The sequence below is a fragment of the Rhinopithecus bieti genome, unplaced genomic scaffold (assembly GCF_001698545.2).
Source record: "Rhinopithecus bieti isolate Rb0 unplaced genomic scaffold, ASM169854v2 scaffold_15834, whole genome shotgun sequence".
In the NCBI taxonomy this organism is placed as follows: Eukaryota; Metazoa; Chordata; class Mammalia; order Primates; family Cercopithecidae; genus Rhinopithecus; species Rhinopithecus bieti.
The window spans coordinates 29579-52352 of record NW_016808980.1 but is presented as its reverse complement, the minus strand read 5'-3'; the positions used below and the strand labels follow the sequence as shown (position 1 = coordinate 52352).

The following is a 22774-nucleotide window of genomic DNA, read 5'->3' as shown; positions in this document are numbered from 1 at the left end:
AGCAACCACTCAGGTCTACAGCAAAAAGGCCAGACCAGGGTTTTTTAATCCCAACTCTGCCTGTTAGTAGCCATGTAACCTTAAGCAAGTTATATAAGAATTCTGGCCAGGCGCGGTGGCTAATGCCTGTAAATCCCAGAACTTTGTGAGGCCAAGGCGGGCGAATCATGAGGTCAAGAGATCGAGACCATCCTGGCCAACATGGTGAAACCCCGTCTCTACTAAAAATATAAAAATTAGCTCGGTGTGGTGGCGTGTGCCTGGCTGGGTGTGGTGGCTCATGCCTATAATCCCAGTACTTTGGGAGGCCAAGATGGGCAGATCACCTGAGGTCAGGAGTTTCAGACTAGCCTGGCCAACATGTTGAAACCCCGTCTCTACTAAAAATACAAAAATTAACGGCATGGTGGTGGGTGCCTGTAATCCCAACTACTTGGGAGGCTGAGGCAAGAGGATCGCTTGAACCTGGGAGGTGGAGGTTGCGGTGAGCCAAGACCATGCCATTGTACTCCAGCCTACGCAACAAGAGTGAAACTCTGTCTCAAAAAAAAAAAAAATTGTCAGCTGAGGCCAAGAGTTCAAAACCAGGCTGGGGAACATAGCAAGACTGTTTCTATTTTAAAAATAAATAAATTCTGAGTATCGGGTTCTTCTGGACAATAAGAATAGAATAATGGCTCCTGCCATATCCCATTACTGTATGGAAGGAGGTAATGTATATTAAGCAGTCAGCACAGTGGAGTGCTCAGTAAGTTAGCTGCTCTGTCATCATCACAGCACTGCTTGTTCTCTCAGCTATAATGGTTGGGTTGTGGATGGCTGTTTTTTTTTTTTTTTTTTTGAGATGGAGTCTCACTCTGTCACCCAGGCTGGAGTGCAGTGGCATGATCTCAGCTCACTGCAATCTCTGCATCCTGGGTTCAAACTATTCTCTCATCTCAGCCTCCTGAATAGCTGGGATTATAGGCGCCCACTGCCACACCCAGCTAATTTTTGTATTTTTAGTAGGGACGGGGTTTCGCCATGTGGGCCAGGCTGGTCTCAAACTCCTGACCTCAGGTGGTCCACCCACCTCGGCCTCTCAAAATGCTGGGATTATAGGCGTGAGCCACTGTACCCAGCCAGCTGTTTTAAATATTAACATCAAACAAGTACCTTGAAAACTGAAAGAGACATAATCTTTTATTTTCATAACTTGCTGTGGCCCCAAAGCACACAGTGACTAACTAAAGATAGTGATGTTGAGGGTGCAAAAAGCCTTCCAAGGTCTCTCTTTGGAGCAGTCAGTGGCCAGTGCATGTAAAGAGAGGAAGAAAAAAACATGTGCCATGAGTGAACCTTTTAACATGTCACTTCTTTTCCCTGTCAGGGGGTGTCTTCCAACCTTTTCTTTGTAGAACACAGCTTTCCTGAACAGGAAATCCAAGAGGGCAAAAGCCATCAGAACCAGCACGAGGCTCACTTTGTGGTAGAGCTGTGCAAGTACTTCCTGTGCCAGGAATACCTGCCTTCCCAGATCACCATCCTCACTACCTATACTGGGCAGCTCTTCTGCCTGCGCAAACTGATGCCTGCCAAGACATTTGCTGGTGTCAGGGTCCATGTTGTGGACAAATACCAAGGGGAAGAGAATGACATCATCCTCCTCTCCCTAGTGCGGAGCAACCAAGAAGGCAAGGTGGGTTTTCTGCAGATATCCAACCGCATCTGTGTGGCCTTGTCCCGAGCCAAGAAGGGAATGTACTGCATCGGAAACATGCAGATGCTGGCCAAGGTGCCCCTATGGAGCAAGATCATTCATACACTTCGAGAGAACAATCAAATAGGCCCCATGCTCCGGCTGTGCTGCCAGAACCACCCTGATACCCACACCTTAGTATCCAAAGCTTCTGACTTCCAAAAAGTACCTGAAGGAGGCTGCAGCCTGCCCTGTGAGTTCCGCCTGGGCTGTGGGCATGTCTGCACCCGTGCCTGCCACCCTTATGACTCTTCACACAAGGAGTTCCAGTGCATGAAGCCATGCCAGAAGGTCATCTGTCAGGATGGGCACCGGTGTCCCCTTGTTTGCTTCCAGGAGTGTCAGCCTTGTCAGGTGAAGGTGCCCAAAACCATTCCTCGGTGCGGCCATGAACAAATGGTCCCTTGTTCTGTGCCTGAGTCAGATTTCTGCTGCCAGGAGCCTTGCTCCAAGTCTCTGAGATGTGGGCACAGATGCAGCCACCCATGTGGTGAGGACTGTGTGCAGTTGTGTTCAGAAATGGTCACTGTAAAACTCAAGTGTGGGCACAGTCAGCAGGTAAAATGTGGTCATGTGGAAGACCTCATGTATGGTGGTCTGCCAGTCAAGTGTACCACAAAGTGTGGCACTATCTTGGACTGTGGGCATCCTTGCCCAGGCTCCTGCCACAGCTGCTTCGAAGGGCGTTTCCATGAACACTGTCAGCAGCCCTGCAAGCGCCTGCTTATCTGCTCACACAAGTGCCAGGAACCATGCACTGGTGAGTGCCCACCCTGCCAACGGACCTGTCAGAACCGCTGTGTCCACAGCCAGTGCAAGAAGAAATGTGGGGAGCTGTGTAGCCCCTGTGTGGAACCCTGTGTCTGGCGCTGCCAGCACTACCAGTGCACCAAACTCTGCTCTGAGCCCTGCAACCGACCCCCATGCTATGTGCCTTGTACTAAGCTGCTAGTTTGTGGCCACCCCTGCATTGGTCTCTGTGGGGAGCCATGCCCTAAGAAATGCCGTATCTGCCACATGGATGAGGTCACTCAAATATTCTTTGGCTTTGAGGATGAGCCTGATGCCCGCTTTGTGCAGCTAGAAGACTGCAGCCACATCTTTGAGGTGCAAGCCCTGGACCGCTACATGAATGAACAGAAGGATGATGAAGTCGCCATCAGGTTGAAAGTCTGCCCTATCTGCCAGGTGCCCATCCGCAAAAACCTGAGGTATGGAACTAGCATAAAACAGCGGCTAGAAGAGATTGAAATCATCAAGGAAAAGATCCAGGGTTCAGCAGGGGAAATAGCAACCAGCCAGGACCGGCTTAAGGCCCTGTTGGAGAGGAAGAGCCTCCTCCACCAGCTGCTTCCTGAAGACTTCCTGATGATAAAGGAGAAGCTGGCCCAGAAAAATCTGTCAGTGAAGGACCTGGGTCTGGTTGAGAATTACATCAGCTTCTATGACCACCTGGCCAGCCTGTGGGATTCCCTGAAAAAGATGCATGTTTTAGAACAGAAAAGAGTGAGGACTCGACTAGACCAGGTCCATGAGTGGCTGGCCAAGAAGCGCTTGAGCTTCACTAGCCAGGAACTAAGTGACCTCCGAAGTGAAATCCAGAGGCTCACGTACCTGGTGAACCTTCTGACCCGCTACAGGATAGCAGAGAAGAAGGTGAAAGATAGCATAGCAGTAGAGGTCTATAGTGTCCAGAATATCCTCGAGAAAACATGTAAGTTCACCCAAGAGGATGAACAACTTGTGCAGGAAAAGATGGAAGCTCTAAAAGCCACCCTTCCCTGCTCTGGCCTGGGCATCTCAGAGGAAGAGCGAGTGCAGATTGTCAGCGCCATAGGTTATCCTCGTGGTCACTGGTTCAAGTGCCGCAATGGCCATATCTATGTGATTGGCGATTGTGGGGGAGCCATGGAGAGGGGCACGTGTCCTGACTGTAAGGAAGTGATTGGTGGCACAAATCATACTCTGGAAAGAAGCAACCAGCTTGCTTCTGAAATGGATGGAGCCCAGCATGCTGCCTGGTCTGACACGGCCAACAACCTGATGAACTTTGAGGAGATCCAGAGAATGATGTAGGAAGATGGTATACCACTGCCTTTTGCCCTTGCCACTGAATGACTGGGGCCAGCTCCCTTATGAAGGAACTGAAGTTTGTTTTTTTAGGCCAGGCACGGTGGCTTACGCCTGTAATCCCAGCACTTTGGGAGGCCGAGGCAGGCGGATCACGAGGTCAGGAGTTCGAGACCAGCCTGACCAACATGGTGAAACCCCGTCTCTACTAAAAATGCAAAAATTAGCTGGGCGTTGTGGCGGGCGCCTGTAATCCCAGCTACTTGGGAGGTTGAGTGAGGCAGGAGAATTGCTTAGCCCCGGGAGGCGGAGGTTGCAGTGAGCTGAGATCATGCCATTGCACTCCAGTCTGAGCGACAAGAGCAAGACTCTGTCTCAAAAACAAAACAAAAAAAAACATCCTTTTTAGTCTTAGCACCTATTTTAAGGGTCCACTTTTAGGGCTCGCCCACATTTGTTTCTAGATTTATCCCTGCGCTAGAGTAAGCACTTTATCTCCAGAACTGAGAGCAAAGTTAACAAATCTCACCTCTTCTCTCCTGCAAATTAGTGGACAGACCCCTGGAACATGTTTGGGGCTTCCACCTAGGGCCACCTAGTGGTATCTCTGAGTCTTTACTTGGTCAAATGTTTATTCTACAGTGTTCCCCAGGAACAGAGTATGAGCTCATTGATGCAGACTGATTCTAATTGCCAGGCCCTAATTTGCAAACTAACTCTCATAATAAACAGAGGCCCAGAGTTGTTTATGAACTGCTTATCTCTTAAAAGGAGCACAAGAACCCCTCCTGCCCTCCTTGGGCACCCTGCCTCCAGGAGATGGAGGCATGTAATAAGACAAAGACTGCACCAACTCACCCTGACCCAGTTACATAGTCACCGAGAGTGGGGAAGATGGGACAGCCCACATGCTGCATAAGATGGGCCAGGTCGTCATTAAGGAGTGACCCCTTTCCTGTAACCTGCACTTTGGGATGGTGGAAATTTCTTTACCTGCTGTCTGACAGGTTTGGTGGCACTGCTGGTTACCCCTGGGCCCTGAGGAGCTAAAGTCACATTTGGTACCAGCAGCACCTATCCCAAGTGTGATCCTTCATCCCAACACTCCCTCTTGGAGCTTTTGCCTGGGTAGGGCTAGCATGCCAGCAGCTTCTGCAGGCTCCAAACCCAGGCTAGAAGCCAGACCCAGGCCTGCTGCCTGCATCTGCATTCCCTCCTTCCAGTGTTCCTTAGAACAGACATTTAGGTATCTCAGGTCCTTTCTAAGTGTCCCTTTCCTATGTATGCATTTCCTTTTTTTGTCTTTACTATGCACTTTAGCTTATAAAGCCAATTAAAAACGATGATTGAGAAAATCAGTGGTCCATGTGTATCCTCAATTTTCAGAAGCAACTCAGCCAAAGACACTGAAGACAGGGACAAGGCAGGCACTGTCCACAATGAGGCTATGATTTTGTTTTTGTGATACAGGATTTTTATTTACCTGGTCAATGAATCATTTTACCCATGGTAAAAAGAACATTTTTCAACCTGTATAAAGGGTATACTTGAAGTTTCCTTCCCCAGAGGCAAACCCTGCACTTCCTGAGTCCTCCCAGAGAGAGCTCATGCACATGTAATACATATCCCTTAGGCCAGGCATGGTGGCTCCCATCTGTAATCTCAGCACTTTGGGAGGCCACAGTGGGCAGATCGCCTGAGCCCAGGAGTTCAAGACCAGCCTGGGCAACATGGCAAAACCATCTCCACAAAAAAAATACAAAAATAAGCCAGTTGTGCTTGCTCACACCTGTGGTCCTAGCTACTCCAAAGGCTGAGGTGGAAGGATCACCTGAGCCTGGGGAGGTCGAGGTTGCAGTGAGCAGTGAAGCCACTGTACTCCAGCCTGGGCAAGAGTGAGAAAAAAGGTTCAAAAAAAGGAAAAGAAAAAGTACACAGTTCTGCACTTGGCTTTTTTAGCTTAATAACCTACTTTCTGTAAAATCCAGTAAGACAGTAGTCTGAACTGTACTCTATCACACAGTTGTGCCATCATTTTCTGAATTGGACCCTCTGTTGGTGACTTAGGTGCAGCCTGAATGAATAGCTTTGAACACACTTTTTAGTATCTAGGGTATGTGCTACTGGATAACTTACAATTTTTAAGCTGGGGGTAGGGTGGTTAAGTACTCCCTGAAATTATAACAAGCTATACAGTTTTCCCAGGTGGGGCCCTACAGCTTTCATCTCATTCTGAGTCAGAAAAGGATGAGAACCGACATTCTTACAGGATCAAAACTGGTTTTTGACCAGGTACGGTGGCTCATGCCTGTAATCCCAGCACTTTGGGAGGCCGAGGTGGGTGAATCACCTGAGGTCAGGAGTTCAAGACCAGCCTGGCCAACATGGTGAAACCCTGTCTCTCCTAAAAATACAAAAATTAGCCAGGCGTGGTAGCAGACGCCTGTAATCACAGGTATTCGGAGGCTGAGGCAGGAGACTCACTTGAACCCAGGAGGTGGAGGTTGCAATGAGCCAAGATTGTGTCACTGCACTCCAGCCTAGGGGACAAGAGTCTCTGGTTTTTGCAGCAAGTAACTAATTTATGGTGTCAAGACTCCTTCTATCCTTTTTGGGCTTCCATTTCTCCAGCAGCATTTCCACAGTACAGCAGCAAGAGGTAGGGTGTGGGTTCAAGTAGATGTTGGTTGAAAACCTGAATTCCTAGCTGTGCAACTCTGGAAAGTTAGTCTTTCCAAGCCTCTGTTTATTGGAAAATGAAGATATCACTGCCTGCCTCATAGGAGTGCAGTGAGTTGATTGGATTCTATTCAGCACACAGAATATCTGGTGCATGGTTGGCATTCATGCTAAAGTTCTCTTCTGTTGCTGTTTTAGAACTAAGAGTTATCATTTAGCTATCTTCAGCTATCATTTAGCTCTTAGTTCTAGAGTATCAACAGAAGAGAACTTTTTTTTTTTTTTTTAAGATACAGGGTCTCGCTATGTTCCCCAGGCTAGAAGAGAACTTCTACCAAGAATTTCCTCACTCCATATCCAGTTCCTCTACAAGCATAAAGATTGTGCATTCCAATGGTATATGGTGATACCAAGCTAGTAGACTGTGGGCACACTTTGCCATTGAGGATGAGATAGTAATAAGATACATACTTGGATTGGTTTCTCTTCCAAAATACTTCGATTTAATATAGTCATTGTGTGAAAGCTAATCAGCAAGAAAGGAGATTGACAGACATGCTTAGGAAAATAGCTACATACCATACCACCACACCAAACTTTTTTTTTTGTTTTTTGAACAAATGGAGAAAAGACCAGCCAGGATGACTTCCCACAGGGAAGGGATTTAAGGGCTGCCCCCATGAATTTCTTCAGACCACAACAGCTACTTCCTCCTCTTGTATCTGTAAGAAAATCAGAGTTTAAGACCAGAAGGAGGATGGAGAAGCTCCTTTTCCATGAAAGGTTTTTATCTCTAATCCCAAACAGCCATAACCTATGCCCCTCCAAAACAGCCAGTATCACCTGGATTTAGATTTAAAGTTTCCTCCTCGTCTCTGGTGGGGCAAGCCCAACTGTTTCCTTTCTTCAAAAGAAGGGCTGTGAAAGAGAAGATGAGATGCTGAAATGAGCAAGCTGTTGAACAAATGGGTGTTGTCTCACCTCCACCCTACCCAGCTCCTACATGAAGCAGCAGCATCTCTGGGATGCATCATTTTCAGGCCCTAAGTTCTAAGCCTTTATGTGTTTCCACCTGATAACGTGTTTCTGGAAGTCAGGGCCCAACTTTAAAACAAGGTTGAAAGAGGCCCTTCTTAGGTATATACAACTACTTGGGAAGCTTAGTCTGCCCCATCCCAACCTTGGGCTGGGGAAAGTGACGTGCGACAACATACGCCTAAGAGCAAGCCAGGACTCTCTGGGATTCTGTAGGATGGAACTTGAGATGAAAGAGTTATCACTCCCCTGAAGGAAAGCTCCATTTCTGAACCCAACAATGTACTATTTCTCCTCCAAGGCAGGAACAGTGCTAACTGAACACCCCTCTCCTGGTCTCATCTTGGGATCCTCAGGTGGCCCTGAGAGGGGTGGGGGGTGAAGAACAGACAGGTACCCTTGAATTTACATAGTATAAAGCTATAGGTATGTGAAAACTGGGAATGGGGAAGGAGGGAGAAGACTCATAGCTTCCATTAGAATACCAAGGGCTCCACGATGACTTAAAATCCTACCCAGCTCGATACTGTTTCAGGGCCTTCTTGCTTGTGTTGGTGAGTTCTTCATCAAATACAGATTTCTTCCCCTGCTTTTGCTTCTTGGCTGTGCACAGAGAGAATGGGTTACATATGGTTGTCTTTGGCCCAAGCTCCTAAATCCCCTTAAGTTCAAGGTAATGATTCCAAGTTCAGTGGATGCTCTGGCATCCAAAGACTATCTTCATTCTGTCCTCACCAGATCCTCCAAGTAGCAGCTGGTAAGGCCTTAGGCTCCAGAGTCAGAAAAGCTGGCATTCAAATCCTAGTTCTCACCAACCACAAGGTCACTGCACCCCTTACACCAATGGCGGGATAGCTGTACACGTTGGTACATACTAATTACTCAAATAATGTGGGCTATCGTCGTCATCCCTCAGATTTTCTCCCTGACCCAAAGCACAGGTTTCAGGGAAAACCTTCCTACAAGCTCCTTGAGGCTCCCCATTCACCTACCAGGACCTCTCACTGGCTCCTCCTCGGGCATGGCTCGGGCCCGCTTGGCTCTGCGATTCCGCTTCGCTAGCCGTTCAGCAAACATCTGCGCCTTGAGGATTTCAAACTGGGACCTTTCCTCTGCCTAGGGGGAGTGGGGAGGTGTGAGTGTGGAACACATCAGGCCACTCTGACCCACCCCACCGAGTGGGTCCAAACTCCAAAAGGGAGGCCACTCACTGTCATCTCCCCCTTTTTTTTGGCATCCTTCATAAACTTCTTCCTTTTCTTCTTTCCTCTTAAGGCCAAGTCAAATTCCTGCAGAGCTTTGGCAACTGGGATGAGAAGAAAGCATAAGATTTCAGGGATGATTTTATCTTTTTTTAAGCTTATGATAAGAAGTGCACATGTTTTAAATTGGTAAGTTAGCAGATTAAAATGAAAAGTGGCAAGCACTTCTTGGCCAGGTGCAGTGGCTTATGCCTGTAGTCCCAGCACTTTGGGAGGCTGAGGTGGGTGGATCACCTGAGGTCAGGAGTTTGAGACCAGCCTGGTCAACATAGTGAAACCCTGACTCTACTAAAAATACAAAAATTAGCTGGGCATGGTGGTACACCTGTAATACCAGCTACTCAGGAGACTGGGGTGACAGAATTGCTTGAACCTGGGAGGAGGAAGCTGCAGTGAGCTGAGATCGCACCACTGCACTCCAGCCTGAGCGACAGAGCAAGACCCTGCCCCAAAAAAAAAAAAAAGCCACAAGCACTTGTTCCACTGACTACCTCCATCTCGCTAAATAACATGCTTTTCTGACTATTTCTCAATCCATTTAAGATACTCATTATAGGCCGGGCGCGGTGGCTCAAGCCTATAATCCCAGCATCTTTGGAGGCTGAGGTGGGCGCGATCCCACAGGTCAGGAGATCGAACCATCCCTGGTACACGGTGGAAACCCGTCTCTTTACTAAAAAATACAAAAAACTAGCCCGGGCGAGGGTGGCGGGGCGCACTGTAAGTCCCAGCTAGTCGGGAGGCTGAGGCAAGGAGGAATGGGCGTGAACCCGGAGCGGAGCTGAGTGAGCTGAGATCTGGCCAGGTGCACTCCAGCTTGGGTGGATCAGAGCAGAGACTCCATCTCAAAAAAAAAAAAAAAAAAAAAAAAAAGATACTCATATAAAAAACCTCCTGCTATGAAAGATGAAGATTTAGGTCACTTACACTACTTTACCCACGAATACGGTTATAACTCTATTTTTATCAGAAATTTAACTTATAAACACCCTTTTTTGTCCCATCAAATACAGACAGTATTTCTAAAACTGCTGGTATACCCTCTAGGAGGGTAATTATGCAACCTCTAACATAACTAGAAATACAAATATCCTCTGACCCACTATTCCACTTTTAGGAATGAATCCTGCAAGGCAAATATATACTTGCTTAATTGTAGAAGGGCATATGTACAAGGTTATTCACTACATCACTTGTTTATAATAACAAATGATTGTTTTTTGGGTTTTTTGTTGTTGGTGATGGTGGTTTCTTTTGAGATGGGGTCTCATTCAGCTGCCCAGGCTGCAGTGCAGTGGCAGAATCTTAGCTCACTGCAACCTTGACCTGCCTAGGCTCAGATGATCCTCCTACCTCAGCCTCTCAAGTAGTTGGACTACAGGCATGTGTCACTACGTCTGGCTAATTTTTTTATTTTTAGTAGAGATGGGGTTTTGCCATGTTGCCCAGGCTGGATGGCAAATGATTGTAAACAACCTCCGTGTCCCTCAACAATCTACTCATATGATGGAGGAACGTGAAGCCATTAAAAAAAAAAACCAACAGGGGGCCAGGCATGGCGGCTCACGCCTGTAATCCCAGCACTTTGGGAGGCCTCAAAAAAACTAATAGGGGGCCAGGCGCAGTGGCTCAAGCCTGTAAGCCAGCACTTTGGGAGGCAGAGGCAGGCGGATCACAAAGTCAGGACATCGAGACCATCCTGGCTAATATGGTGAAATCCCATCTCTACTAAAAATACAAAAAATTAGCCGGGTGTGGTGGCGGGCACCTGTAGTCCCACCTACTTGGAAGGCTGAGGCAGGAGAATGGGGTGAACCCAGGAGGCGGAGCTTGCAGTGAGCCGAGATTGTGCCACTGCACTCCAGCCTGGGTGACAGAGCAGGACTCCGTCTCAAAACAAAAAACAAAAAGGGCAGCCATGTGTGGGCCTATATAAAACATATCTCTAAGCTTCAAAATTAAGTGAAAAGGCAAGGCATAGAACAATATGAACTTGTAAGTGTTTTGGGTCTTTTTTAAAGGAAGATGGAGAGGAAATCTATATTAAATATCTCTTGACCTTTAAAAAATTATTTTTATTGTGGTTATATATACATATATAAAACAAAGGTTGCCATTTTACCCAATCTTAAGTATACAATTCAGTGGCATTACTTAAATTCACAACATTGTACAACCATCACCACTAACTGTTTCCAAAACTCCTACCAGGAGGCTACTCACTGCCATCATCGAAAACAGAAGCTCTACAACCGCTAATAATTTCCTATTACCCTCCTTCCCCTAGCCCCAAGTAATCTATAATCTACTTCTATCTCTGTGAATTTCCCCAGCTAGGTACCTCAGGTAAGTGGAATCAGACAGTATCTGTCCCTTTGTGTCTGGATCATTTCATTCAGCTTAATATTTTCAAGGTTCATCCTTATGGAATGTATCAGAACTTCATGGCTGAATAATATTCCATTGTGTGTATATATACACACACCCCAAATTTTGTTTATCCATTCACTTGCTGATGGACATAGTTTGCTTCCACCTTTTTGCTATTATGAACAGTAAGGAACACTGGCATCTAAGTATCTGTTTGAGTCCCTGTTTACAGTCCTTTACGACAGTGGTCTCCAATCCCCAGGCTGACGTACCGGTTCCAGTCCATGGCCTATTAGGAACCAGGCTGCACAGCAGGAGGTGAGCACTGGGCAACCAAGCATTGCCACCTGCACTCAGCCTCCTGTCAGATCAGCAGCAGCATTAGATTCTCATAGGAGCATGAACGCTATTGTGAAGTGCGCATGCGAGAGATCTAGGGTGTGTGCTCCTTATGAGAATCTAATGCACCCCCCAACACGCCAAATGTGGAAACACTGTCCTCCACAATACTGGTCCTTGGTGCCAAAAAAGTTGGGGACCGCTGCTTTACAGTATAGAACTAGGAGAGGAACTGCTGAGTCCTGTGGGGTAATTCTGTATTGAGATTTCTGCAGAACCTCCCTGACTTACTTTTCTCCTTCTTCCTCTCTTCTTTGGTCTGGAACCAGTTCCTCTCCGGCTCTTGGACCACTGCCTCCTTCCCTTTCTCCAGGAGCCGCTTTGCTGTATTGATCTGTAGAGATAACACAAGGATGCCTACTGTGAAACCTGTATCTACTAACACAGGAAGCCACGGCCTGCAAATGCCTGTGGCTCTGATGGGAGAAACATTTCAGAAGAGCAGCACTGGCAGGGATGCAGCAGCTTGTCACTGAGCAGCCTCGTGAACAAGATCCCACCTCGCAGCCTCACCTGGGCTTCCGACTGCTGCATCTCTTTCTCCTCCGCCTCTAGCTGCAGAACTGCATACACATCTTTCTCCATTTTCTCAATCTTGTCCCGGAATTTGAGGATGACATCTCAACAGGAGAAAATAAAAAGGATTTAAAAATAAGGGTAGGCCTGGCATGGTGGCTCACACCTGTAACCCGGCACTCTGGGAGATTGAGGTGGGAGGACTGCTTGAGCCCAAGAAGTTGAGGCCAGCCCGGGCAACATGGCCAGACTGTGTCTCTACCAAAAAAAAAAAAAAAAAAACACCAGGCACAGTGGCTCAGTGGCTCCCGCCTGTAATCGCACGCTTTGGGAGTCCGAGGCAGGTGGATCATCTGAGGTCAGGAGTTCAAGACCAGCTTGGCCAACACCGTGAAACCCGGTCTCTATTAAAAATACAAAAATCAGCTGGGTGTGGGGGCACACACCTGTAATCCCAGCTACTACTCAGAAGACTGAGGCAGGAGAATTGCTTGAACCCACAAGGCGGAGGTTGCAGTGAGCCAAGATGACACCACTACACTCCATCCTGGGCGACAGAGTAAGACTCCATCTAAAAAGAAAAACTTAGCCATCATGGTGGCACGCACCTATAGTCCCACCTACTCAGAAGGCTGAGGAGAAGAACTGCTTGAACCCAGGAGTTCAAGGCAACAGTAAGCTATGATCACACCACTGTACCTGGGCAACAAAGCAAGACCTTATCTTAAAAAAAAATAAGGCGGTGGCTCAAGCCTGTAATCCCAGCACTTTGGGAGGCCAAGGCAGGTGGATCACGAGGTCAAGAGATCAAGACCATCCTGGACAACATGATGAAACCCCGTCTCCACTAAAAATATAAAAATTAGCTGGGCATCGTGGCACACTCCTGTAGTCCCAGCTACTTGGGAGGCTGAGGCAGGAGAATTGCTTGAACCCGAGACGCGGAGGTTGCAATGAGCCGAGATAGCACCACTGCACTCCAGCCTGGTGAGAGAGCAAGACTCCATCTCAAAAATAAATAAATAAAATACGGGTGACTACTAATACTATGTAGCTAATGAAAATAATTTAGCTGTGCATTTACTGACATAGGAAATGGTGTTGGTAATGTGTGCCTTCTCTGCTTCATATCCCCCAAACTCAGAGTGGCCCTTGCCTACTGCTCCGATCTTCTGTGTGTCCCTGCTCACCAAGCCTGAGCCTCCTGACCTTTCTCTTGTTCTCACACACTAAGCTCGTTCCTACCTCACAGCCTTTGCCCTTGTTCTCTCAGCTCAGCACTTTGCCCTCAGACCTCTCCTGGCTGCCTCATTCTGATCATCCAGGACTCCGCTCCAATGCCAGCTGTGCAGAGGTCTTTCCTTAACAGCTTAATGAGGCACTCTCTTCCTGTTGTTCTCAATCACATCTACTGTTAGCTTATTTATTGTCTCTTTCTCCCACCAGAACAATAGCTCTGCTTTGTTCCCTGCTGTATCCCCAGCACCTAGAACATAATAGCACTAGGCCCACAGCAGGACTCAATAACTAGTCACTGATTAAATGAAGACAATGAAAATGAAAAAAATAAAAGGGACATTTAAGAAAGGAAAAATGGTTTGAAAGGACATACACCTAAATGCTACCAGTGGTGAGCTTTTTGACACAGAATTACATTTTGTTTTTTTATTTACTAATTTCCAACAATCAATATGTACTTTTTATTTCATTTTTTAGAGACAGGGTCTTGCACTTTTGCCCAGGCTGTAGTGCAGTGACACAATCATAGCTCACTGCAGCCTCAACCTCCTGGATTTCAGCGATCCTCCTGCCTCAGCCTCCTGAATAGCTGGGACTATAGGCACACACCACCACACCCAGCTAATTTTTTTTTTTTTTTTTGGGACAGGCATCTCACTACATTGCTTAGGTTGGTCTTGAACTCCTGGCCTCTAGCAATCCTCCTGCCTTGGCCTACCGAAGTGCTGGGTTACTTTGGGTTACAAAGGCAAGAGCTACCATGCTCAGACTAAACATGTATTATTTTTATAACTTTAAAAATTTTTAAGGCTGGGCATGGTGGCTCATTACTATAATCCCAACACTTTGGGAGGCAGAAGGTGGGTGGATTGCTTCAGCCTAGGAATTCAAGAACAAAACAAAACTTAAAAGACTTTAAAGAGGTTGTGCTTTATAGGACCCCTACAGATCAGAGGAACAAAAGCAATGAAAGGACCTAAACAGAATGAGTACTGATCTCTCTCTTCCTCCCAACAATAGTAAGAGAAAGAGGAGATGAGTGAGAATTTTGCCCCAAGCGACCTTCTCTTCCTAATTTTCCACCTAAATGGGGCACTGTGTTTACAATTCTGTCATAATTCCCTTCTACACACAGGAGGCAAGCTCAGAGAGGTGAGGCAAAACCTGTACATGGTCACTCAGCAAGGAAGCAGCAGGGCTGGAATTCAAATCTGGCTCTGGACTGCAAAGCCCTTACACTCTGCCCTTGCCCCACCCACCCAAGCCATTCCGCACTGCCACAGGGCTGCCTGCTCACCTTGGGGAAGTATCCTGGCCTTCACAGGGGCCTTGGCAGCTTTTACAATCTCCTTCAGCATCTTCCGCTCATCTTCTCCCACCAGAGAGACTGAGCGCCCAGCCCTGCCAGCACGTGCTGTTCGCCCCACCCGGTGGACATAATGTTTGATAGTATTAGGCATTGTGAAGTTGATTACCTAAAAGGTCAAAAATGAACATCAGTCAGGCCTGGCAAGGGAAGGGGGGTGCGAAGAGGCAAAAAGACTTCCACCAAAAGTCCGAGGAAGATAGGGTCTGCTCACCGTTTTGACCCCCTCAATATCAAGTCCACGGGCTGCCACATCAGTGGCCACGAGGATGTCAATCTGTTCATCCTTAAAACGCCTAGAAACAGTCACAAACAGCTGTTCATCCAGACACCCTCCCCTAATAATGCTCCACAAGAGCCTGAGCCAGCAGAGGACAGAACAGGGCATTAAAATGGGGATAGATTCTAAATGTGAGCACATGGGATATTTACACCCACCCTTCAACAACCCATCACACAGAGCAAGCATAGTTCTGTGTCTGCTAACAGCATGGGCAATTGTCTCAGTTTAAATCAGCCTATCTTTCACAAACACCTTTCAGCACCCTCTGATGAACAGCGTTAGGTGGAGAGTTCTAAAGGGTTCCTCCTTGCCAACCACCTTGATGCCATTCTCTGAGGATTAAACAAGAAATCACATGGAAAGCACACAGCACAGTGCCTGGCAAAGTAGATGCTAAAGTAATGGCTGCTGACTTTGACTCTAAATCTTGTTCAATCAGACCCAGGAATGTTCACCACTCTCAGAAAGCTTCAGAGAAGAGACCATGTGCTGCCTTTCCAAGCCGGCTTCCTCTGTCGCCCCACACAACAGCTCCCATGCTAGGGACAAGCACCCAAGGGCATGAGGGTCATCTCTGACTATGAAGTCCGCGTTCTACATGCATCTAAGACATGACCTCACAGTGGTTAGGTTAAAATGTTCAAGGCCAAGATCATCCTGTGTCCCCTGCTAATAATGCTCTAACAGAATGCTCAGAGTCCTCTGCTCTGCCCCAGAAGGATGGTGGGAGCCTAAGTCCCCACCCCAAATGTTACCGGAGGGCCTCCAGCCGCTGCGTCTGTGACAAGTTGCCATGGAGCTCGCCCACCTGCAGTCCCATGAGCCCCAGGAGGATGTGCATGCGGTGGGCCTGCTTCTTGGTCTGCGTGAACAGCATCACATGGTCAGGGAAGGTCCTCGTCAACAAGGCTGGCAGGAAGAGAGGACTGAGCTGGAGATGTTTCTAGGCTTTTATTCAACATGTACCCCCTCCTCATCCACAAAGTATGGTCACTGTGCCTGGCACTGGATAGACAGGCACTGTCCCTGTCCTGTGGAACTCAAATTCCAGGGTGGATACAGAGAAAGCAATTCCTGGGGGGTGAAAAATGTTGTAAGAGAGAGTGCAGGGAGGAAGGGGAAGCAGCTAAGGGCTGGCCTCTATAAAGAGGTGACATTAGGTTGAATGATAAGGCAGATGATCCATGGGAAGATCCAGGGGAAGATTCTAGACAGAGGAAATGGCAAACATGAAGGCCCAGAGGCAGGAACGAGCTTATAGTGAGAAGTGCAAGCAGGCGGCCGGATGTAGTGGCTCACGCCTGTAATCCCAGCACTTTAGACGAAGGAGGACAGATCACCTGGGGCCAGGAGTGCAAGACCAGCCTGGCAAACATGGTAAAACCCTGTCTCTACTAAAAATACAAAAATTAGCCAGAAGTGGTGGCGAGTGCCTGTAATCCCAGCTACTCAGGAGGCTGAGGCACGAGACTCGTTTGAACCCAGGAGGCAAAGGCTGCATTGAGCCAAGATCGTGCCATTGTACTCCAGCCTGGGCGACAGAGCAAGACTCTGCCTCAAAGGAAAAAAAAAAAGTGCAAGCAGGCGAATGTGGCTGGATCCATAAGCAAGCCTACATGGCTGGGGACCCCGGGCAGGCCAGGGCCAGGCCCGAAGAGTCCTAAAAGACTCACTAAGATGTTTGGATTTTAGTCTAAAACCAATGGAAGCCACCGCAGGGTGTTCAAATAAGGATGTAACAAGTACAAATGTCTTCTGCAAGCAATCATCATAAATGCTCTGCAGTGCAGTCACAAAGGGCCAAGTGGAAGCGGGGAGCTCGAGCAAGAGGCTGTACAACGATCCAGGCGACAGAGAACAGTGGTCTGGACTGATGGGTACAACCACAGCTGATGCCAAGTGGTTGGGAGTTGAACAGGACACAGAGAGGATTGGTGAGGCGATAAGGCAAAGGGAGGAAGGACCCGTGGAGAAGTGAGGCAGCGGATCATCGTTAGTGCAGTGCAGCCTCTGTGCTGGGGAAGACTGGACGGCAGAGGCGCCGGGGAAAAACCAAACACTTCGGCATGGACACCACGAGCTCAAGGAAGCTGACCAGCCCACCCAGCCCAGGCTCGCCCTCAGCTGCCAGCTGCCACCTGCCACGATGGCTTCCCGGTCTCCTTCCCGATTAGGCCGGATCCGGATGAACTCCTGCCGCAGGAAGGGAGCCACATCCGTGTTGCTGTTCACAAATATCCGGACAGGATTCTTCAAGGAGACAGAAGCCAGATCTTTCACCTGCCAAGCACAAAGCCGGGTTTGCTCAGCTGGCAACCGGGTAGTGGGGAAAGAGGCAGCAATGCTCACCCCAGGCAAACCCTCTCAACCCCAGTCATGGTCCTCTGCACGGCCCCCTCTGTGCACACCCCGCCACCCGCCACAGAGAAGTCCAAGTCCCTCAGCCCACCTCGTCTGTCATGGTGGCTGAGAAGAGCATGGTCTGGCGGTGGTGGGAACACATTCGGATGATCTCCTTCATCTGCTCCTCAAAGTACTCATCCAGCATCCTGGGAGCAGAGAAAGACATGTCAGAACTGGGGAGAGTGCTCTTCGGTCACAGTGAGGGACACAGGATTGCATACCGGCTGCTGTTTGTTGTCATTGGTTACATTTAGGACTCATCTATTTTTTTATCTTTTCACCAAGAATTATCATTTTACCACATTTGCTTTGTCTTTTTTGGCAAGTCAGTCACAGATGTCATAACACCTTACCCCAAATATTTCAGCACACAACTCCTAAGGACTAGGGCCTTCTCTTACAGAAACACAACTTCATCAACACGCCCAAGACTTTCAAGTGGGTGAATGTCTAAAGTACAGGCCACATTCACATTCCTTCAGCTGCCTCCAAGTGTCTTTTTTTTTTGAGACGGAGTTTCACTCTTGTTGCCCAGGCTGTAGTGCAATGGCGCAATCTTGGCTCACCGCAACCTCCGCCTCCCAGGTTCAAGCAATTCTCCTGCCTCAGCCTCCTGAATAGCAGGGGTTACAGGCATGCACCACCATGCCCAGCTAATTTTGTATTTTTAGTAGAGATGAGGTTTCTCTATGTTGGTCAGGCTGGTCTCAAACTCCCAACCTCAGGTGATCCGCCTGCCTCAGCCTCCCAAAGTGCTGAAGTTACAGGCATGAGCCACCGTGCCAGGCCAAGTGTTATTTTATTTTATTTTATTTTTTAGAGACGGAGTCTCGCTTTGTCGCCCAAACTGGAGTGCAGTGGCCGGATCTCGGCTCACTGCAAGCTCCGCCTTTTGGGTTTACGCCATTCTCCTGCCTCAGCCTCCCGAGTAGCTGGGACTACAGGCGCCTGCCACCTCACCCGGCTAGTTTTTTGTATTTTTTTTTTAGTAGAGACAGAGTTTCACCGTGTTAGCCAGGATGGTCTCGATCTCCTGACCGTGTGATCCGCCCGTCTCGGCCTCCCAAAGTGCTGGGATTACAGGCTTGAGCCACCACGCCCGGCCTGCCAAGTGTTATTTTATAGTTACCTTTTGTTTTAGTACAAAAACCAAAGTTCCTGCCTTGCAACTGGCTGCCACGTCTCTAGTCTTCCTGCATCTAGAAAAGCCCCTTCCGCCTGGGCAGCATGGCAAAACCCTGTCTCCACAAAATATACAAAAATGAGCTGGGGCCGGGCAAGGTGGCTCATGCCTATAATCCCAAAACTTTGGGAGGCTGAGGCAGGAGGGTCACTTAAGCCCAGGAGTTCAAGACGAGCCTGGACAACACAGCGAGACCCTGTCTCTATTTATTTAATATAAAATAAGCCAGGCATGGTGGCGTGTGCCTGTAATCCCAGCTATGTGCGGGGACTGAGGCGGGAGGATCACCTGAGTCTAGGAAGTAGAGGCTGCATTGAGCTAGTGTTCGCACCATGGCACTCCAGCCTGGGTGACAAAGCAAGACCCTGACTCAAAAAAAAAAAAAGAACGAAAAGGCCCCTCATCCTTCTTGCACTTTGGATTCATCTAATTATTTCCCAGTAACTGGATTCAGAGAAATTCTCAAGAGGACAGCACTGCTGGGTGCAGCTGTGCCCTGTATTCATGCTCTATCACGAGACACTGATGGCCGGTTTGTTCCAGAACTGGGGATGTGAGGTTGGTCACTGCCTATAGTGTCTGCCAGATTGCTCCACTGTAAAGGATCCTTTTTCTGTTTATATATAATAGTAATCTGTGAGATTCCTTGGATTCCATATTTTCAGCAAGCCCAACCCCTTACAGCACTTCTCTCCCAGTGCAGGCTGCAGTCTAGGTCCAGGTATCACACAGAGCTGTCTTCTGATCTTCCAAATCTCAACTACTTCATCCACCTTTTTTGGTCTTTTGAGATACATACTTGAATATTTTCCCTCCCCCTTTAAAACCTAAACCAGATCACGTCCCCTTGACTTAAAATGATCTCCTTTTCATCCTTTAGGCCTCGGGAATGGGTCTTTTGTTCTGGGGGAGTCAGCCAATCGGTTATTCAACAAGTATTTACTGAGTGCCTGCTATATACTAGACACGCCCCTATGCCTGTAGCCCCTTCATGAATACTGTATCCTAGGGAGACAGGGGAGACATGGCACTCCATGAATCCTCAGTGACAATGCAGGCAGGATAGGAGGAGCAAGTTAGGGCAGGACCATCACAGGGAGGCCAGCAAAGGCCCCACTAACAAGGTGACAACTGGAACAGAAACCTGAAGGGGCAGGAAGGGCTCCAGGCTGAGGAAACGGCAAACACAGAAGACACAAAGTGGGGGCGTGTGGACAGTCTGTGCCAACAGGCGGGCTGTGGGGTGTGAAACCAGGAGAACACGCAGAGAATTCAGAACAGCTGGAAGGATGGAGCTGCCATTCCCCAAGCTGGTGAAGATTCAGGGAAGGGTGTCAGAATCAGAAGCGGTTTAAGGGCCTGTAACCTTAGCATGCCCTGGGGCTGTTTGAGAACTCCTTCCCCTGCCCCACCTCCAGCCTCAGTCCAGAGTTCAGGAAGAGTTCCTTCTGTTCAGTCCCAGAGCAAAGAGGTGAGCAGACGGCACACGTAAGAGAGCAACAGAGAGCTGGGGGCAGGGTGGGGGGAGAGGGAGTCCCCGTTGCAGTCACAGAGGCCCTGTGGGAGCCACGCTGGTACTTCCTCTTCCTCCCTCCTCAGCTCCTCAACACTGTGATGAGCATATGTCCTTATCTCCCATTTACAAACGAGAAAAGATTTTGTTCTGAGAATCTAAATGTTTCCAAATCTCCCTTAGGAAGTGGCAGGGCCAACATTTGACTGGCCTTATCACTTAACCACCATAATAGAGAGAGAAAGAGAAAAAACACAGGCTAAGGCTGGACAGAGGCCCCAGCATCAGTGGCTGATCTGGTATCGCACACCAAAGGCCATGGCCCAGAGCCGCAAAGAACAAAGCAGTGTGGCAGGTCCACATCCTGGTTGTGGGCCTTGGAGCCCCACAGTGCCCTGGGGCCCACGCTGGGAGGAGCACCTGTCAGCCTCGTCCAGGATGAGCACCTCGATGCTGCTCAGGTGGAAGGAAGGGCAGTTGTGGAGGTGATCGATGAGCCGGCCTGGGGTGGCGATGAGGATGTCAGGCGCTGCCCGAAGAGCTGCTTCCTGAGACTTCACGTCCAAGCCGCCTGCAAAGAGGAAGAGCCCCACCAGGCGGCCGGGTCAGCTGCTCATGGGTGTTGACTGAGCACCAGCTGCTCACCAAGCCTCAGGCCAGATGCAGAGGAAACCACTGAGAGAGTAAGACTAACAAAGGCCCAAGCACATGGGTTTCCCAACACACTGGGAAAGACAGATCATGTTATTAAAATTGTGCTAAGTGCAAAAATCAACAATGGTGATGACACAAAAGCACTTCAGAAGAGAATGCATGGGCCGGGCGCGGTGGCTCACGCCTGTAATCCCAGCACTTTGGGAGGCCAAGGCAGGTGGATCACCTGGGGTCAGGAATTCGAGACCAGCCCACCCAACATGGCGAAACCCCATCTCTATTAAAAATACATAAAGTAGTTGGGCGTGGTGGTGCACACGTATAATCCCAGCTACTTGAAAGCAGTGGGAGAATCGCTTGAATCCAGGAGGCAGAGGTTGCAGTGAGCTGAGATCACGCCGTTGCATTCCTGCCTGGGCAACAGAGTGAGACTTCCTCTCAAAAAAAAAAAAAGAGAATGCTGAAACATGCAAGGACTAAGAGAAGCAGCTGCGGAAAGTGATGAAGTGTCTGTTACAGGGAGACAAAGATCACTTCTGACTTCCAATTGCACGAGGACAAAATGCAAGCTAGATAACACTATCATGTAACTTCATTGGAAAAACGCTGTCCAAAATATTTGATTTATTATTCTCACAAAGCAGAAATTATATCCCAAATTTGTTCAGTACCAACAAAAAAATGTTCATAGTTGTCAGGTTTCATTTGTCAAGGTTGGTTAAGTCTCAATCAAATCCCACCTGCCTAAAGCACTATGAAAACACGTCGACTGGGCACAGCGGCTCACGCCTGTAATCCCAGCACTTTGGGAGACAAAGGCAGGCGGATCACGAGGTCAGGAGATCGAGACCATCCTGGCTAACACGGTGAAACCCCATCTCTATTAAAAATACAAAACATTAGCTGGGCGTGGTGGCAGGCACCTGTAGTCCCAGCTACTTGGGAGGCTGAGGCAGGAGAATGGTGTCAACTGGGAAGAGGAGCTGGCAGTGAGCCCAGATCGCGCCACTGCACTCCAGCCTGGGCAACAGAGCAAGACTCAGTGTCAAAAAAAAAGAAAAAAACATGTTTTTAAGTGAATTCAATCAACACAAAGGCCTATCCTGGCACCTGGCACCAACACCAACAGATGGCAGGGCACATCCATCCTCCACCCCACCACAGTCTCTCAGGGGCTGGCAGCCCTTGGCCAGAAACTCACCCACAGCCAGGCAGGTGGTGATGTTGCAGAACTGGGCCAGCTGTCTGGTGACAGAGTGCACCTGGATGCCCAGCTCTCGGGTGGGCACCAGCACCAGCACGCGGGTGACTGGAGCCTGGCGGGGTTTGTAAATCAGACGCTCCAAGACAGGCAGGGCAAAGGCGGCAGTTTTACCTGGAGGGAAGGGCAGCAAGGAAGCAAATGAGAAGACGTTCAGTTCCCTCCAGGGTTAGGTTTTCACCAGAGCACAGAAAAACTACGTCTGGTCGGGGGAAATAAAGGAACTTATTTTTCATAGAATATTTTTTCTGCTTTCAAATCACATAGTCAGGCTCACATACGTAATCCCAGCACTTTGGGACGCCGAGGCAGGCGGATCACCTGAGGTCAGGAGTTCAAGACCAGCCTGCCAACATGGTGAAGCCCCAATTCTACTAAAAATACAAAAAACTTAGCCGGGCATGCTGGCAGGAGCCTGTAATCCCAGCACTTTGTGAGGCCGAGGCAGGCAAATCACCTGAGGTCAGGAGTTCGAGAACAGCCTGGCCAGTATGGTGAAATCCCATCTCTACTAAATACATAAAAATTAGCCAGGCGGCCGGGCGCGATGGCTCAAGCCTGTAATCCCAGCACTTTGGGAGGCCAAGACGGGCGGATCACGAGGTCAGGAGATCGAGACCATCCTGGCTAACACTGTGAAACCTCGTCTCTACTAAAAAATACAAAAAACTAGCCGGGCGAGGTGGCGGGCGCCTGTAGTCCCAGCTACGGGAGGCTGAGGCAGGAGAATGGCGTAAACCCGGGAGGCGGAGCTTGCAGTGAGCTGAGATCCGGCCACTGCACTCCAGCCCCGGCGACGGAGC

The 22774-nt window shown here is 48.7% G+C and overlaps 2 protein-coding genes across 2 annotated transcripts in view; one reads left to right on the top strand and one right to left on the bottom strand.

The window, feature by feature from the left end:
* ZNFX1 (zinc finger NFX1-type containing 1) overlaps positions 1-5166 on the top strand; it is a 39030-nt gene extending 33864 nt beyond the window's left edge. Inside the window, exon 13 of the mRNA XM_017888127.1 lies at positions 1358-5166. Coding sequence (XP_017743616.1) covers positions 1358-3814 — 2457 coding nt within the window. The 3' untranslated portion in view covers positions 3815-5166. The remainder of the gene's footprint in view (positions 1-1357) is intronic.
* Positions 5167-6963: 1797 nt separating this feature from the next.
* The window catches only part of DDX27 (DEAD-box helicase 27), a 26576-nt gene continuing 10765 nt past the window's right edge, over positions 6964-22774 (bottom strand). The window contains 14 exon segments of the mRNA XM_017888126.1: positions 6964-7209; positions 7331-7405; positions 8038-8125; positions 8515-8638; positions 8734-8828; positions 11785-11887; positions 12067-12173; positions 14606-14783; positions 14889-14970; positions 15713-15866; positions 17096-17237; positions 17407-17506; positions 20477-20627; positions 21912-22085. Coding sequence (XP_017743615.1) covers positions 7191-7209; positions 7331-7405; positions 8038-8125; positions 8515-8638; positions 8734-8828; positions 11785-11887; positions 12067-12173; positions 14606-14783; positions 14889-14970; positions 15713-15866; positions 17096-17237; positions 17407-17506; positions 20477-20627; positions 21912-22085 — 1592 coding nt within the window. The 3' untranslated portion in view covers positions 6964-7190.